Source organism: Hylobates moloch, unplaced genomic scaffold, assembly GCF_009828535.3.
Source record: "Hylobates moloch isolate HMO894 unplaced genomic scaffold, HMol_V3 SCAFFOLD_8, whole genome shotgun sequence".
Lineage (NCBI taxonomy): Eukaryota > Metazoa > Chordata > Mammalia > Primates > Hylobatidae > Hylobates > Hylobates moloch.
The window spans coordinates 51,816,743-51,834,165 of NW_026652283.1; the positions used below are offsets into that span (position 1 = coordinate 51,816,743).

The following is a 17,423-nucleotide window of genomic DNA, read 5'->3' on the forward strand; positions in this document are numbered from 1 at the left end:
CTTCTGCTGCACCAACTCTTCACTCTGCGGCACAAAGCCCCTATGCAGCGCCCTGGCTTCTGAGCCTTTGGTCCTGCTGTCCTCTTGGCTTGGGGTGTCCTCTCACTTCCTCCACTCTGCCTCCCTAAGTCCTTCCTCTCTAAGACCCACCTCAGAGGTCTCTCCTCAGAAGCCTTCTGTCCTCTTGGGTTGCCTGGGGATGCCTTTAGCTCCTTGGGTTTCCCAAGCCCTGAGCACGCCACTGTCACCACCTTGTTTCTGGCCATCTCAGCCTCCAGGCTGCCAGCACTGGGGGAAACACAAAGGCCTCTACAGGGCTGACGGCAGGAGACAGGTCAGGGTGGTGGGAAAAATTATAGAAAGAAGCAAACCTTCTTGGAAGGCTGGGAGGTTTTGAAAAAGCTTCAGGAAAGGATTTGGCTGAAGGCAGCTGAATTCTCTTGGAGTAGATAACAAGAAGGGAATTGATCTAGATTAGTTTAGTTTACTTAGGCCTCAGAACCTGGCCTTTCATCATCGTGCGGAGGACTGCTCTCTCCGGCGGCGGGGTGGGGGGCGGGGGCGACAATGTCAATTACCCACAAATGGAGTTTGCTTTAGGCCTTTGTCATTACATCTGTACTAAATAAATGCAAGCGTGGCAGGCTTATGGGGGCCACTGCTGACTCTGGCAGGGGTCCCCTATCTGCTGACAGGCAAGCCTGTGTCTGCGTACTCCGTTCATCTGTCGCTCAGCCAGGGTCTGCGGGTCAGACCCAGCAGCTGACCTCGGAGGATCCTGGCAGAGAGGGGCACTGCCTGCACAGAGCGGATGGTGCCTATGGCAATGGCCAGAGGCCCAGGCTTCAGGACTAGAAGTTGGTGGAGTCTGTGGTGGCCAAGTTCTGGAGATTAGAAATGGGTGGGGCCCCAGAACTCAGAGTGTTACAACCCCCATTTTTCACAGGAAGTCCTCATGAGGAGAGTGTTGCAGAGAGAGAGGGACTGGCCACTTCAAAGCCACACAGCGGGCTGGGGACTGAGCCAGACTTCCTGACAGCTGGGAGGCCTGGCCCACCTTCTGTTCCTCTATATAGCAGCTGTGTGCCCCTGCCAGGTCTCTCCTTCCCCATGTGGTTAGCCCCAGCCGCCCACCTCACTCTACAGGAAGGCTTCGAGAGTCACTTTCAGTTCAAAAAGGTTCCCTAAGGCCCGGAATCCCAGCACTTTAGGAGGCAGAGGTGGGAAGACTGCTTGGGCCCAGGAGTTCAAGACCAGCCTGACCAACATGGCAAGACCCTGTCTCTAAAAAAAGAAAAAAGGTTCCTTGAGGCCTTGTCCTTGTTGGGAGTAGGAGGTAATGAGGAGGGGATGTGGGGGCCATGGGAGCTGGGCCTGAGGAGGCACCTTCAACAGCAGGGTGGGCTCAGGGCAAGCTCCGACTCCTCACTAGGACTCTAGGAGCAAGAGAGAAGCAGAGGCCCCTGAGTCACGCAGGACTGTCCTCAAATCCGGTGTCTGTCACCAACAGCCATGTGGGTGGGAAAGTCACAGTCCTCGCTTAGCGTCAGTGGCCCTCATGTGCCCAATGGAGATAGCAACTTCTCACTGGGTGTGGTGCGGAGGACATGACAGGTACCAGACACACGTTGAGAGCTCAGTAGAAGCCTGCTCCCTTCCCCAGCCCCACCTGCCCCAGACCCAGAGAATTCCCCTTCAGCTTGGTCCCCAGGCAGGGCTACTGAAAAGAGACCTCCATGCAGAGGAGGGGGAGGGACCAGATGCAGATGACAGGTCTCCTAACAGGTGCCAATGCGGGTCAGTTCTAACGGCTGCCTGGAGCTTTGCAGGGAAGGCATCTAAGGTCACAGCCAGGCTCATGGCAGAGGATTGATTAGCAATGTCTGCTATGGGCAGGGGATGAAGCCATGAAGACACATGTCCTGTGTATTTACAAATAACAGATTAGATGTTTGCTGAGCTAGGTGGTTCTGAGACTCTTGGTTCCAATTTATGCACTATCATTACTATGATGGTATAAGCTAACACTTGTTTCAATACTTACCGTGATAAATTTCATCTTTGGTAGGCGGGCATTTGTTTGGCTTTGTTTTGCCTATATGGCATCTTGTTAATCCCTCCACTATTTCTGGGTGCATCATTTTCTTCTGTGGAACCATCCCTCTCCTACTCTCAGCCCATGAAGAATCTTCCCACCCCTCTGTTCCAGGCATTGGCATGTGACAAGTCAGACCAGTAAGGCTCAACTGTGGGACTCTGGTTGAAACCAAGGGGAGGATGTGAGTAGAAGCAGCCCATGGCCACCTTGCCTGTCACATGGAGAGACCCTTCCTGCAAAGATTAGCAGAAACAAAGATGTCATAGGAGAGAGCACAGCCACAGATGGAAAGACCAAGCCAGATGACATCATTTGAATTCCTGGATCTAGCCCTACCTGAAGTTGGATGTGCCAAGAATGTTCAGTTATATGAGCCTTTTGTGTTTTGGACCTGCATAGTCTAATACAGTGGCCACTAGCCCTACATGGCTATTTAAATTTAACATTTAGTTAATTAAAATTAAATAAAACTGAAAACAATCAGTTTCCCAGTTGCACTAGGCACATTTCATGTGCTCATTGTGTACATGTGGCTGGCTGGTGACTACCATATTTGGGCAGTGCATAAGTAGAACATTTCTACCGTAGAGACAGTTCTATTGGACAGAGGGAGCCCTGTTTCTGTCCTTTTGACTAGAAATCTCTTTGTGACACATTGTGGTTCAGAAGTTTCTCTTGTGGTCTTTAGTTCCTTCCAAGCCTGAGTCCTATTAGAATTTATGGTTATGTTTAGATTCCAGCTGAGGCATCTGTGTTCAGTTAGGGATTTGGCCCGTGGTCTGGAGGCACACAGTCAGCCCTGATCACCCAATGCCCCTAACACGTGGCATCAGCCCACCTTGGACCAGCAGTTCTCCTTGCTGAGCAGGTCGGCGTAGAAGTAGGACATCTTCCACTGGCCCTTGTAGGTGAAGCACCACATCAGCTCCCAGTAGCACATGTGGTGGAACTGCTTCCAGTGCTGCTGGGCCTCACAGCACTCCTCGAAACGCCGGATGGCCTGCAGGCATCTTCTGGTCAGCCTGACGGGTGCCCACCTAGCCTCAACCCCTCTGCATCCTCCGAACCTCCCAACACCACAGCAGACGGGGCCTCCTCCAGGGCATGGTGGTCCAGCCCTGTGCTAGGCTCAGGTGGGGCCCCAGGAGCCAGGAGATCTGGCCTCCAGTCCTGGTTTTACCTCCTAAGTCTTACATGACCTTGGGCCCAAATACAGCCCCCGCCTGGGACTCTGGTTTTTAGTAACAAAATGAAAGAGCAGGACAGAGCTATAATGGAGGGGAGGTACCAGACTCCAGCTTAATCGCCATGCCCTAAACAGATGGGCTTTCCTAACCTCTGCCTCCCTCAAGCACCTCCCTCAACCTCCCTCCACTGCAGTGCTGCAGTCCTGTATCTCCCAGTCAAAATCCCAGGCACCACAAATGCCTCCTCCTCCCTCGTCTTCCCAGGCTGCTCTGTCAGAAGGGCCTCTCCCGCTCCTGCTCTCTGGTTGGTTCTCTCTTGGGGGCTCCCTCCCAGTCTGTCCTGTCCCTGAGTGTGTCACATGTGCCTGACTTCCTGCTGGCCTGGGAGACCCCGAGGGATCCCCAGCCCCCGCCCGGACCCCCATCACTCACTGCGTCAAGGTTGCCTTTAATGACTTCAATCCGCCCTGCAAAGAACAGGAAGATGGCGCCCTGCAATGACACACATGTAAGTCTGTGTGGGTCCGTGGGTATCTGTGGGTGTTTGTGGGCTGCGGGTACCGGGCAGCGCATGGGGCTGACCTTAGGGTACCGGTTCAGGTAGGGCTTCAAGAGCTTCTCGGCCTCCTCGATGTTAACATTCCCAGTACCTGCAGGAGGTGGTGGGGGAGACACAGAACATGTCACCACCCCTTGCTCCTGTGATCCTGCCAGCAACCCAGCAGGGACTTCCCGGGGCCTTCCCCTCCCCCTCTGTGAAATGGGGATAATTCTCCGTGTCCCTAGGGTGACATGAGGATTAAATAAGGCAGTGCAGATATCGCTCCAGCACTTCACAGGGCACGATAACCAGGAGCCTGCATCCACCAAGGCCGTGCCCAGAACCATAAGGTGCTGTACACAGTGTCTTCACACCCTGCACAGGGTGGGCACTACCACCCCCATTTCACAGATGAGAAAACTGAGGCTGGAACCCAGTCACACTGTGAGGCAGTGGGCATCAGTAGGCCATTCCCCGGGACAGTGGATGTGGCTCTGTTTCTGGTTTCAGTACCCCTATCTCTAGCCACAGGGGCATGAGCAGGGTCTGTAGCCCCTCATTTTCCTTCCCCACTGGAGACGACCAAACCCCAGGGCCCCAGGTCCCCCTGTACAGGGGCACCTACCGAGCACGAAGGTGAGGAAGGTGTGGTAGCACAGCAGAAGCATGACACACAGCACAGCGCGGAAGCTATGCCCTGACGCGCCCTCCTCCAGCTGCAGCAGCCCGTAGTCCTGAGGGGACGGGAGGGTGGGTGAGGCTCCCAGAGAGGGCAGGGGCTGGGGAGGCGACTGGACAGCTGTGTGGGCAGTGCTGCCAGCACAGGGGCGGAAGAGCACTGGAACCCTGGAGGCTGGGTCAGCTGTGTGGCCCTGAGCAAGGGGCTGCCCCTCAGTGCCCCAGCACATTCCTAGGGGAAGGGGACACAGCTGCCAAGGCCAGGACAAAGGCTTGGCGGGTCTCAGGTGTCCCCCACCTTCTCCACAGCCCCTTCCCCACCCTCCGTGTAGTCACCGGCTTGGCCGCCCTGCAATGGGTATTGAGGGCCTGAGCAACCGAGGTCTGGTTGGGAGCAGGAGAGACACGGAGCTGGATGATCCCAGCCGTGGGCTCAGGGCACAGGTGGGGCCTGGGAAGGCTTCCTGGGGGAGAAGCCTCCAGAGCCTGGCTGGGGAGGGGCTGGGGGCAGATCCCCCACCTTGTTTCCCTGCCTGCAGTCTTTGCTCCTCTGTCTGTCCTCCAGAGCATTCTTGTTCTTTCTAAAACACAAATCTGACCTGCCTCACTCCTGCCTCAAACCGTCCTTGGCTCCCCTGCCTTCGAGATAAAGAGGAAGCCCAGGCTGGCACGGTAGTTCCCGCAACCCGCCTGGCCAGGCCACACTGCCTCACCTCTGGGCCCTCCCTTCTTCATCCTGAAATCCTACTCATGACCCATGTGCTTTCTTAAGGAAACAAAACTGAAAGAGACCTTCACAGCCTCTAGTCAATGTTTTCCAAAGCTCAGGCAGCAGATGGCAGCTAAGATTTCAGGGGTCCATGGGCAGACGCCAGGAAACACTGAGTCACGGTAAGGGTTTTCCCTTCTCAGTTATCTTTCTATCCTTTGGTGGTGCCCAGGAGAAATCCCCAGTCCTTTGCTCGTGGGGTTCGAACTCTCTCACCCTACGCCCCTTTTCTCAGAAAGAGGCAGCCTGGCTGAGCCCGGGCCCACTACACAGTCTAGCTGGGCTTTCCAAAAGATGGCTGGGCCCTCGTGGTATTTATTTTTATGATTATGTTCTTATCATGCCAAATAATATGGAGGTTTGTGTAGAGATGTTTCCTTTAAATCAATTTCAGTAAAAGTCATGAGTCACTTTTCAGAAAAGTAATATATAAATTATAATAGAGAGGTCTGTGGGTGTGGCAAATATCAGTAAGGGCCAGTGCACGTTTGAGAAACACTTATCTGGTCCATAACAAAGCCCTTATTTTACTAAAAAGAGGCTCAGAGAAGGGAGGGACTTGCTCAGAGTCACAGAGAAAAGGGGATGAGGCTGGACTGACCCAGAGCTCCTAACTTCCAGGCCAGTGCTCCTTCTCCCACACCAGGCCTCCTCCACCAGGAAGCCCTCCCTGATCTGCTGCCTTCAACCTGGGGTTGGTACTCAGGTTCTTGCCCTCAGTAAAGTCTCTGGGTGCTTGAGTTCTCTGGTTCCTCCTCAAGGTCTGATGCCCAGTAGGGCTTCCCTCGGGCATCTGCTGGATGAAGTGGTAGCACCAGAAAATGGTCCTTGGGGGAAGGACTTGCTCAAAGTCTTAAAGTGAGGCAGAATCTTCACACCCACCCCCACCCAGAGCCTCTGCACCCTGGGAGGGCCAGGCAGGGATCACTAGCCCCATTTGCCCGGAGAGAAGACTGAGGCCCAGGGAGGTCTGGGCATTGTCCAGGGCCATACAATGAGAGGGGCTGAGCCAGGACGGGCACCTAGGCCCTGCGGCCTGTCAGCCCCACCCTGTCCAGCCCAGCCCCAGTTCTGGGGCTGAGCAGGTCAGGGGTGCTAGGAGGCAGGTGGTTACCTTGTTTCCTGAAAACCCCACAAACTCCAGCAGCCTCAGGATCCTAGTAGGAAGCATGGACAGTGTCTGCAAGAAAGGAGGCAATCAAGCATGTGAAGGTACCCAGAGTGGGCAGGGGCCACCCCCACTGTCCCAAGTCTTGCTCTTTAACAGGCTTTACCTGGAGGGGAGAGGGCCACCCCTCTAACTTTGGAAAGCCTCTAGCCAATGTTTTCCAAAGCTCAGGCAGCAGATGGCAGCTAAGATTTCAGGGGTCCATGGGCAGGCGCCAGGAAACCTAGCCAGGAAACCCCTGGCCACCTAGGTTCCCGAGGCTAAATCTTCCCTGGGAAGCTCCTCCTCCCTTGATCAGGCACAGTTTTCCCAGCCTTCCTGCTCCCTCTGCCTGGAAGCCCCTCCCCAGCTGGGAAACTCCTAGGGATCCTTCAGGAGCCAGCACAGATGCTCACCCCCTCCCGTAGGAAATCTTCCCCCACTCCATGCAGGAGGAAGACTTAGTTCTCTGTCCCCTCTAAGTCATCAGCTGGTTTCAGGACTGTCTCCTTTCCTGCCACTGGTAAATGTTTAACCAGCAGCTCTCCAGGGCAGAGAAAGCCCTGATGTATTATGTGTGCCAAGGTCGGGTGCTGTGAAGGCTCCACCATAGTGGATTTCAAGCTACTGGCCTGACTTGGGAAGAAATGCACCGATGGACTCTGGAGCTGGCTGCTCCAGCGCCCACTCCACCCCCACCCCAGCTGTGAGTCCCTGAAGGCTGACCACACGTCTGGTCACCTCTGGATCCCGGTGCCCAGCACACAGCCAGGTGCAGGGGCACTTGGCAGTGACCACACATGAGTCAAGGACAGAAGTGGAGACTGAGCTCGAACCAGGCGCTGTGGAAATGGGGAAGGAGCACTCACCAGGTTGAAGGCCCCCACACCGAGCTTCACTCCTCCTTCAAAGTGCGGGTGGTTCTCGCCCTTGCAGTATCGTGAGGACTGGACAAGGCTGTCCAGCTCCCTGCAGAGAGATGCCAAGTGCTGTTTCAGCCACTGCTGGGGGTGGGGGGTAGGGGCTGGGACCCCTTCCAGCTGGGCCTCAGGTAAACTCCCTAGTGGTGGATGCATACAGTTCTGGTAATCCTGAGAGCTGATATTTGAGGAATTTCGAACCCCATCTCCCACCATGATAACACACTCCTCACCCCCTGAATTTCAGCCGTGTGGGCCCTGGCACACTGTGCCATGGGCAGCTTCTGGAGATTTGTTTGCACTCCACATCCTGTCTAAAAGAGGTTTTCTCAGCCTCCACACTACTGACATTTTGGGCTGGATAATTCTTTGTTGGCGGCAGCGGCAGGGGAGCTGTTCTGTGCATCGTAGGATGTTTAGCAGCATCCATGGCCCCTGAGCACCAGATGCCAGTAGCATCCTCTCCCCAGCTGGACAACCAGAATGTCTCCAGATACCCCCAAATGTCTGATAGGGGGAAGTCACCTCTAGCTGAAAACCACTGGGCTAACCCAAACACCACCTCCTTCAGGAAGTCTTCCTGGAGTCTCTTGGTTGGAATTCAACTCTATTTCTCCTGGTTACCAACTGCACAGAGCCCCTAGCCCAGCCACCTGGGGCAGGACAGAGGCTTTAATGATGTGTCTGCCTCCTTCCTGGGCTAACGGCATTTTAAAGGCTTTCAATTAGCAAGCTTGAGGCTTCTCTGTGCCAGGCACTGGAAGACAGCAGGGACCAAAACCACCAAGCCATTGCCCCCACAGCATTCTCACTTTAAGGGACAGACTCCCTTGCCCCCCCCCCCCACCCCAATTAAGTCACTATGAGAGTGATGACAGGCTCCAAGGAGAAGAATCCTTGGGCCTGACCTAGTCTGGGGATAGGAAAGGCTTCCCTGAGGAGGTGACATTTGAGCTGAAATCTGGTACAGAAAGCCCGGTGCAGAAAGTGTTTCCGACAGAGAGAACAGCACGTCCAAAGGCCTTGAGGTAGGATCCACCTTGGCATATTTGAAGAACTGGGGGAAGGCCCAAGGACCTAAGGCAGAGTGAAGCGGGAGATGTGGCAGGAAGGGCAGGGGTGAGCTCCCAGGAAGGACTTGACAATAATGCAGGACTTCTTTTAAGAGCAAGAGGAGCCTTGGGAGTTGGCAAGGGGTGGCCTGACAAGGTGTGTGCTTTGGTGACATCATTCTGGCAGCTGGTAGGGAGACTGAAGGGGCCAGAGCACTTGTCTGGTTTTTCTAGAAAAATTCTAGCATAGGCCCCCAAGGTAACGTGATGTTCACATGCTATATGGTACATTATACCCTAGCAATACCTTGTAACAAGCTCACAATATCCCTGCAGGGAAGCAGCCACATTAAATGGGGAGATAAAGATGATAAATAGGCCAGGCGCGGTGGCTCACACCTGTAATCCCAGCACTTTGGGAGGCTGAGGCAGGCGGATAACCTGAGGTCAGGAGTTCGAGACCAGCCTGGCCAGTGTGGTGAAACCCCATCTCTACTAAAAATACAAAAAATTAGCCAGGCGGAGTGGCACACGTCTGTAGTCCCAGCCACTCAGGAGGCTGAGGCAGAAGAATTGCTTGAACCCAGGAGGCGGAGGTTGCAATGAGCCAAGACTATGCCACTGCGCTCCAGCCTGGACAACAGAGCAAAACTCCGTCTCAAAAAAAAAAAAGACTTTTTTATTTTTCCTCTTTTTTTCTTTTTTTTTTTACTGTGATAAATATACATATCATGAAATTTAACATCTTAACCAATGTTAAGTGTACAATTCAGTGTTATTAACTACATTTACATTATTATGCAACTATCCCCAATATCCATCACCATGAATTCTTTTTTTTTTTCTTTTGAGACGGAGTCTCACTCTGTCGCCCAGGCTGGAGTGCAGTGGCGCAATCTCGGCTCACTGCAAGCTCCGCCTCCCGGGTTCACGCCATTCTCCTGCCTCAGCCTCCCAAGTAGCTGGGACAACAGGCGCCCGCCACCACACCTGGCTAATTTTTTTTTTAATTTTTAGTAGAGACGGGTTTTTTTTTTTGAGATGGAGTCTCGCTCTGTCGCCCAGGCTGGAGTGCAGTGGCGCAATCTCGGCTCACTGCAAGCTCCGCCTCCCGAGTTCACGCCATTCTCCTGCCTCAGCCTCTCCGAGTAGCTGGGACTACAGGCGCCCGCCACCATGCCCGGCTAATTTTTTTTTTTTTTTTGTATTTTTAGTAGAGACGGGGTTTCACCGTAGTCTCGATCTCCTGACCTCATGATCCGCCTGCCTCGGCCTCCCAAAGTGCTGGGATTACAAGCGTGAGCCACCGCGCCTGGCCTAGAGATGGGGTTTCACCATGTTCGCCAGGATGGTCTCAATCTCCTGACCTTGTGATCCGCCCACCTCAGCCTCCCAAAGTGCTGGGATTACAGGTGTGAGCCACCATGCCCGGCCATCGCCATTAATTCTTTTCCTCCTGTAAAAGTAAAACTTTATTCCCCTATCTTTTGGTCTACAGCTTCATGTCTATCCTTAGCCCCCTTTGCCATGTTATTCCTCTCTCTCTCCTGCCTGATGGAAAAAGCATGAAGTAAATTATGTGCCTTCTCTGTGGTGCATGTGGACTACTGAGCAGGTGTAGTAAGATGTCACCATAAATTTATCATCACCAGCTTCAGCTGGGCTTCTCCATACTGCCAGTCACTCTTGTGCTGTTTCCATAGTGATTTCTCCGTAACCTTCTTCATATTTCAAACCTTATCTACTCTCTATAAACCTCTTGCCACCCCCACTTTTTTTTTTTTTGAGACGACATCTTGCTCTGTCACCCAGGCTGGAGTGCAGTGGCACGATTTCAGCTCACTGCAACCTCCGCCTCCCAGGTTCAAGTGATTCTCCTGCCTCAGACTCCCAAGTAGCTGGGATTACAGGTGCCTGCCACCACACCCTGCTAATTTTTGTATTTTTAATAGAGACAGGGTTTCACCAGGTTGGTCAGGATGGTCTCGAACTCCTGACCTCAGGTTATCCACCCGCCTCAGCCTCCCAAAGTACTGAGATTACAGGCTTGAGCCACCGTGCCTGGCCTCAAATCAACTTTAAATGGAAACAAGTTTTAATGCAAAACTTGGTGAGTGAGGGACTGGATTTTCAGAGCTTTTGTTGCTGTGGGAACCATAGATAAGGGATTATGGATCCATGTTGGGTAAAAATGCTCCGAACTGAATCTTCATTCATAAACACGGCCTGTGCCTGGGCCAGTTTGAATGTCAAGGATCCAGAGATAGCATGGAAATGAGGAAATGATTTTGGCCTGCAGAGAGCGCGTGCATGCACGTGTGTGTGTGTGTGTGTGTGTGTGTGTGTGTGCATGTGTGTGTATGTATACCTTTCCTGTATACTAGAGGGGTTAAAGAAGGCTTCATGGGGAAAGTGGCATTTGGACTGGGCCTTAACAGATGTGTAGGAGTTCTGCTGCTGTTCCCAAAATGGCTGTTCCTGTGTCTGTCTCCCTGCCCCCACCAGAACACCCTGTGCAGAATCTGTGTCTTATTTTCCCCAGCAGGGGTCAGGCACGGAGTAGGCACTCAAGGGACCAAAGGGAAGAGACACAGCCAGAAAGCCAGGGGAATATGATTCCAGGAGACCGAGGTCCTGAGGGCATGGAAATCAGCCTGCAACAGCAGTCTACTAGGTTCTGGCCTCGGTTAGTACTCTTTTCCTCCCACAAAGCCGCCTGAGGGGGACAGCGTAGCAGATGCTGTGGCCCAGGGTCTCCCCACAAGCGCATGGCCAGCCCCACTCACTTGTAGGTCTGGTAGCTGTTTCGAACTTTGATGCCACCTTTGATGAAGCTCACCATGTTCTCGTCCTGCAGGAGGAAAAGATGCTGAAGGCCTGGCCCAGATGGGCAGCTGTAGGCATGAGAGGGATCATGCAAGGCTCTGGGCCTGACTGCTCCCCTCCCCGTGAGGAACCCTGGGGGGATGAGGTCGGAGGTCAGCCAAACCAGCCCCCCCTGCACTTTGGCCCAACAAAACCTCTAAAATGCCCAGGGTTGGACCAGCCTCCCAGGTACACATACTCTGTGCTTGGAGAGAGGCCTGGAGGGGCCACGCCCAGTGGTTAACAGTATCTCCCTCTAGGTGGAGGGACTGCGAGAAAGGAGGGGGGATGCTTGTTTTTGGATTGTTTGTGGTTTTTACAACAAGCAGGTATTTATCACATTTATAAATGTAAAGCTCTGTTGCCTACAGCCCGCCAGCAACTCTATTCACTGTGTACACACAATGGAAACGGATGGACAAGGGTTGTGGAAGTTCATGATAGCCAAGAAACAGAAACAGCCCAAATAGCCACCAGCAGAAGGACAGATAAACAAACTGTGGTGTGTTCATGCAAGGGAATAACACATAAGACCAGGTGAAGAAAGCAAGCGACATAGTCACATAAGGCCGGGTGAAGAAAGCAAGACCCATACCACTTAGGAAGCTCAAAACCAATGGAAACATCACAATATGCTGTTCAGACATGAGTACAAAGCTGAGGAAGCTATTTAAAAAAAAAAAATAGGGTAGGGCCAAGGTGGGCACATCACTTGAGGTCAGGAGCTCGAGACCAGCCTGGCCAACATGGTGAAACCCCATCTCTACTAAAAATACAAAAATACAAAAATTAGCTGGAGGCTGAGGCAGGAGAATTGCTTGAACCCAGGAGGCGGAGGTTGCAGTGAGCCAAGATCACACCACTGCACTCCAGCCTGGGCAACAGAGCGAGACTCCGTCTCAACAACAAAAAAAAGGGTAGAGGACAATAAACATAATACTCTAGGTAGTGATTCCCCTGTTGGGTGCATGGACAGGGTGAGGAGGAGCCCCAGGGTGAGGAGAGTTATTGCCAGTGTTCTGTCCTCCAGTTGGGTGTGGTGTTGGTGGGTGTTCATTATTTGTAAAAATGTAATAAACAAAACAAAATGTCATTTATGGTGCAATCATTACAGTGAATCCTAAAGCAAGGATTAGGATTAATCCAATTCTAATCTCCCCAAGTCAAAAAGATAGAAAAAAAGCTATGAAATTAACCAGCACCCCAACACAAAAATGCCCTCTCCTGCTAAATACACATATATAAGGATGATGATGTGTTCTCATTATAACCCAGGCTTTCAGGCAAAAGCATGCAGTGATCGTTCTCATCATTCCCACTGTGTGGTGAGGAGGCCTGGGCTCCAACTTCATCAGACCTAGGTTCAAATCTGTGCTCATCATTTGCTAATCATGTGACCTTGGGAAAGTGACCCTTCTCCTCTAAGTCTCCCCTTCACAGGCCTCTGTGGTGAAGATTAAATAACAACTATAAATGTTAGCAAAACAAACTGTAATGTGTGTAAGGTATGTAAAAACTACATACCTGTACCGTGTGCAAAAAGTCCGGTACATCATAGGTGCTACAATGCTTGTTGAATGAATCAAATGGAAAGCAGGCTTTGAGACAATGCCTATCACCCCCACATGACCCTTAACAGGAAATGCAGCAGTCACACAGTGGAAACAGCATCCCGGTAATGGTGGGAGTGCGTGTGCTCGGGATGTGAGGAGATGATGCCCATCACTTCCTTTTGAGCCCTGCCAGGGGCAGGAGTGTGAAGGATGGGTCACGATTGCTACAGGGGATGGGTCATGGTTGCTATGGGGGATGGATCACGGCTGCTCTAGGGGATGGCTCGTGGTTGGACGTGGAAATTGATCTTCTGAAATCCCAGCCTCCTTGTACAAGTGGGGGTCCCTACCTGCAGGAAGGTCAGGGCTGCTCGCTGCAGCAGGCACTCTGCATAGCAGACCTCAGCGTGGATTTCCTCTGTGGGGAGAAAACCAAAGCCCCGTGGCCTCCTGGGACTCTAGTCAGGAGGCCTGGGACAAATCCTCACACCCCCACTTCCCCAAAAGCAAAGGGAACCTATGTCAGCACCTCTCCTGTCCCCTAACTCGTCACCCAGTGCTTCAGGGCATTCATCACTGTCCTTAGAAGCTAGCTCACACCCTCCCCTAGAAAGTTGCCTAGTCTTGTTCTCCAAGCACCACTGTAGGTGCTGTGTACTCAGCAACATCAGATACATTGTGGGGCGCTAGAACCTTCCAGGGCTCTTGAGGAGGGTAAGGCCACTTTCCCCTACGCTGCAGAGCCCCTCACTGCTTGTGGTCAGCCACTGCTGCCTCCAGGACAGCTGCATGTGGTCATGGCACAAAGACCTGGATGGACCATGACAGCCCAGACCACCTTTTCTCATGTTGTCCCAGTGACTCAGCTGCTGAAACCACATTCCCCTCTGGGGCCCATGCGATCACTAGGATAATTAAATCAGTAAACTTAACTGCACATACAACTCTAAACACCCGTTGGCCTGAGGAGCAGAGCCCTGGCCTTGTGACAGCTTTCCCTTTTCTTGACTTGCAGGTTCTCAGCCAGTAGTGCTATCACATAAGTGGGTCTCACCTGCCCCCCACACCCTCACTAGAGAGCCATGCCTCAAAAGGCCCCAGGTCCGACCCATGTGTGTCCTGGCATGGACACCAGGGCCTGGCCCCCTAGGCGATGACAGGGAAGAAAACTGCCCCTTCCTGGGCCTGGAGCTGGCCGCCTGGGCTTAGCATGGTTGAGAAGATGTCCTGGATGCCACACCTTCCGTGAATTGGCCCAGCGTGGGGCGGTTCACCAGGCTGCTGAAGGAATCTGTTACAGAAGACTTCCTCCGGTGCCTGAAGAGGAAAAAGAGGGGCCTCAGGTGAGGACTAGAGAGAGGCCACACTTGTCTCTGCCCCTCTCTGCTACACTGTAGAACATTCCTAGAGAGACAGAGCTAACAGAAAGAACACAGGCTTAGGGGTCAGGCAGAAGAGGTTTGATATTCTGGCAAAAAAGTCACTTAACTTCTCTGAGGCTCAGTGTCTTCACTGGTAAAATGGGGACAGTTACCACCTGATCAGTCCTGGGGCTGGGGCTATACAGCAGCTCCTGGCCAACCTGCTTCCTGGCCAGGTGATGCTGCTCCTGGCGGCTCCCAGCCTGTCCCACATTTCGGTTCCTCTCCTTAATGTCTCTTCGTGCCCAGCCTGGCCTACCCTTCCGCCCACCCAGGTCTTGGTGCCTTCTCCTCTACTCTGTCACCCTGGTCCCTAAAAGCTGCCCAGTGACTGGCTCAGACAACGTAGCTCCTGAGGCAGGGCCAATAGGGAAGGCTCTTAGCACATGCAGAGACAACCTCTTAGCCGAAAGCAGCAGTGCAAATAGTGGCATGTTAGGCCCTGGAATGGGCCAGGGTGACAGAAGGATGGGCCTCCCAACCTCTGATCCCTGCTCCCAATGCCCCCAACCTCTGACACAGCATCTGTGCCTCCTTCATCATGTTGCCGGCGAGCAGGATGTCCTGAGGGTCGAAGGTCATCATGGCCTGCATCTCCAGGATGGTGGCATAAGTCAGTGAGTGGTACATGCTTTCCTTGGTTCTGCCAAAGAGAAGGGACATTGAGAGCACCACCGTATAGAGCCCCAGAGGCAGCTGGCCCTGGGCAGCTCATCTCCACCCTCCTCCATTCTGCAGTGAGGCGAGGGGACTGGAGGTCCAGGCACGGGGAGGGCCTTGGTCAGGTCTAATCTGCTCACTGCATTCAAAAGACCTCGGATTCTGTTTCCAGCTTGCCTTCTTCCTGCTGGGTGGCCCTAAGTGATCTACCAGATTTGAGCCTCAGTTCCTCATCAGCTCGGTAAGGGTGGCAGCAGCATAGCTGCCATGAGCACTGAGAAAGGGATTGATGTATGTCGGCCAGAGGCTGCCCTTCTCTGCACCCAGTGCTACCCTCTTGCCTTCTGCCCCCACCTCCTGCAGGCTGAGCCCAAGTCCTGTCTGTGAGATCCTGTTTAGCCCAAACCCCACTCCTGGGCCGCCCTCAACCCCACTTCCCTGGACCTCCTCACTAGTCACCTGCTGCCTCTTCCCACTCCCTCCCCTCATCTGATCATGGTGCCCAATGGTTACACCTTCCCATGGCTCCCATATCCTAGGAGATCCTGCCGGGGCTAAAGCTCCATGAGACGCCAGCCCTACCCACCTCTCCAGCCCGCTTGATGCTTCTGCTCCTCACCCACCCCCATCTGGTCACATTCAAGATTGCACCCCCAGCCACAATGAACCACACAGACCTTCCATGAGAAAATCCCACATTTCCCTCCTCCGGGCCTTTGCCCAGGCTGTTCCCTCAGATTGCAATGCCCTTCCTCGGCCAGGTGTGGTGGCACATGCCTGTAATCCCAGCACTCTGGGAGGGCAAGGCGGGAGGATTGTTTGAGCCCAGGAGTTTGAGACCAGCCTGAGAAACATAGTGAGACCCTGTCTCTAAAAAGTAATAATAATTTTTTTAAAAAAGAAAGAAATGCCCTTCCTCTACATCTCCTGACATATCTGTCAAGGCCCTCAAATGCCTCCCAGGCCACTGGGAATCCAGGCCTCCTCCTCAGGGACTCCATCTGTAACTGAGGCACGGGCCACGCTGAACTGACATCAGCATAGGCTCAGCTCTCCCCAGACTGTGGGCACCTCGAGGACAGAGCTTGTGTGTGACTCATCTCTGTCCTCAGCACCGATGTCAGGGCTGAGCCAAGGTGGCCTCAGGAGCCTCCAGGCTCCCTGCTCCTTCATTGCCCCAGGCTCCTCAGCTGAAGGTTGTGTTGGGGGCAGGGGGTGGCATTTAGCCCATCACATGGAGAGGGCAACAGGCAAGGAGGGACGGGAACAACGCCAGGTCCTCTCTGTATGTGGAGGGAGTCACTTAACACGTCCAGGCCTAGATTTCTGCTTCTGCAAAATGGGGATGATAATGCCGCCTGCCCGGGTCCCTGCGAGCCTGTGGGACTGAATGGGAGTGCCTTTACCCCCTTCCCCAGGTCTCCTTGTGAATTATTTATGAAGCTCCTCAGTGCCAGGTTTATGCTGGGAACTTCAGACGAAAGAGAGATGACTAAGGTTTACAGGCTGTTTGGTTGTGAAATCATGTGACTTTACCCCTTTTCCTGCTTTTCCTGTTCATAAAACACTCGTAAATTAAGTTACTTCTGGGTGACACTCCTGTGATCCTTGAGGGTCAAAGGAAGGAAACCAAGGCTGCTCCACCAGTCGCCAGCCGGGGGGCACTCTCTGGATGCTCCCAGGCCTTTGCCAGGACTGCTTAATCTGCAGGCAGTGGCTTGTAGAGAGGAGCAGGCTGCCCAGAGTGGGGGCCAGAACCAGGTTTCAGAGTCCCTCAGACACAGGTTGGAGTCTCAGCTTTGCCAGCTACCAGCTGTGTGACCTGGCATGTCTCATGTCTCATAGCCTCTCTGAGCCTCAAGTTTTTCCCTGCAGAAGGAAAACCTTAACTCTTCTCCCCCACGGGTTTTTGCATGGCTTAAACAGAATACTCAGGCCAGGGGCCACTGCACCAAAGCTCGCTAAATATGAGTCCCTCTGTGTCCGGCGTCACTTACCTGCATAAAAACCTTCTCCTTGAGGAGGGGCTTCCCCGGCAGCACAAAGACCTATCCCCCAGATAACACCCCCAGCCCCCAGGCCTCTCCATCTCTCAAGCCCTTGTCTCTCTCTTCCTCTCCCACTGCAGGTCTGTGGCCTGGGACTCAGCACCACCTGCTCAGCCCCACCTGTGGAACCTTGTCTGGTGCTGGGCCCAGAAAGGAGGACAGCCCCACCCGGGCAGCTGGCAGACAAAGTGGAATTTCTAGTCTGAGGTCCAAGGCCCCAACAGGCACCTGTGGCTAAGAATACTAGCCCCTCCCCAGCCTACCTCCTGGAAGCCCCCAACTCTAGTCTGAACTGGGAAATGGGGTACAGAGGTATAACAACCCTCAAACCTCAGGCACTCCAAGTTTAGCTTGTACCCAAGTTCTTATTTGCATATATATCATCCAGGTCACCAGTCCCCTCATTCCTGAGCTGTCCCCTCACTCTGGGACATGTCTACTGGGGTCCCACCTTCTTGGGCCCAGACCAGCTGTCAGGATAGGG

At 53.4% G+C, this 17,423-nt stretch overlaps 1 protein-coding gene across 2 annotated transcripts in view; it reads right to left on the bottom strand.

The window, feature by feature from the left end:
- The window catches only part of TTC39A (tetratricopeptide repeat domain 39A), a 35,611-nt gene that overhangs the window by 11,383 nt on the left and 6,805 nt on the right, over window positions 1-17,423 (bottom strand). The window contains exons 3-12 of one of the 2 annotated variants that reach the window (XM_032160810.2): window positions 14,743-14,874; window positions 14,051-14,127; window positions 13,161-13,228; window positions 11,179-11,243; window positions 7,290-7,389; window positions 6,388-6,453; window positions 4,452-4,560; window positions 3,868-3,935; window positions 3,718-3,777; window positions 2,937-3,098 (exon numbers count right to left, since the gene is read on the bottom strand). In XM_032160810.2, coding sequence (XP_032016701.1) covers window positions 2,937-3,098; window positions 3,718-3,777; window positions 3,868-3,935; window positions 4,452-4,560; window positions 6,388-6,453; window positions 7,290-7,389; window positions 11,179-11,243; window positions 13,161-13,228; window positions 14,051-14,127; window positions 14,743-14,874 — 907 coding nt within the window. Of the gene's footprint in view, window positions 1-2,936; window positions 3,099-3,717; window positions 3,778-3,867; window positions 3,936-4,451; window positions 4,561-6,387; window positions 6,454-7,289; window positions 7,390-11,178; window positions 11,244-13,160; window positions 13,229-13,864; window positions 14,019-14,050; window positions 14,128-14,742; window positions 14,875-17,423 lie in introns of those variants that run through there. The other variant, XM_058442405.1, reaches the window with a different exon arrangement.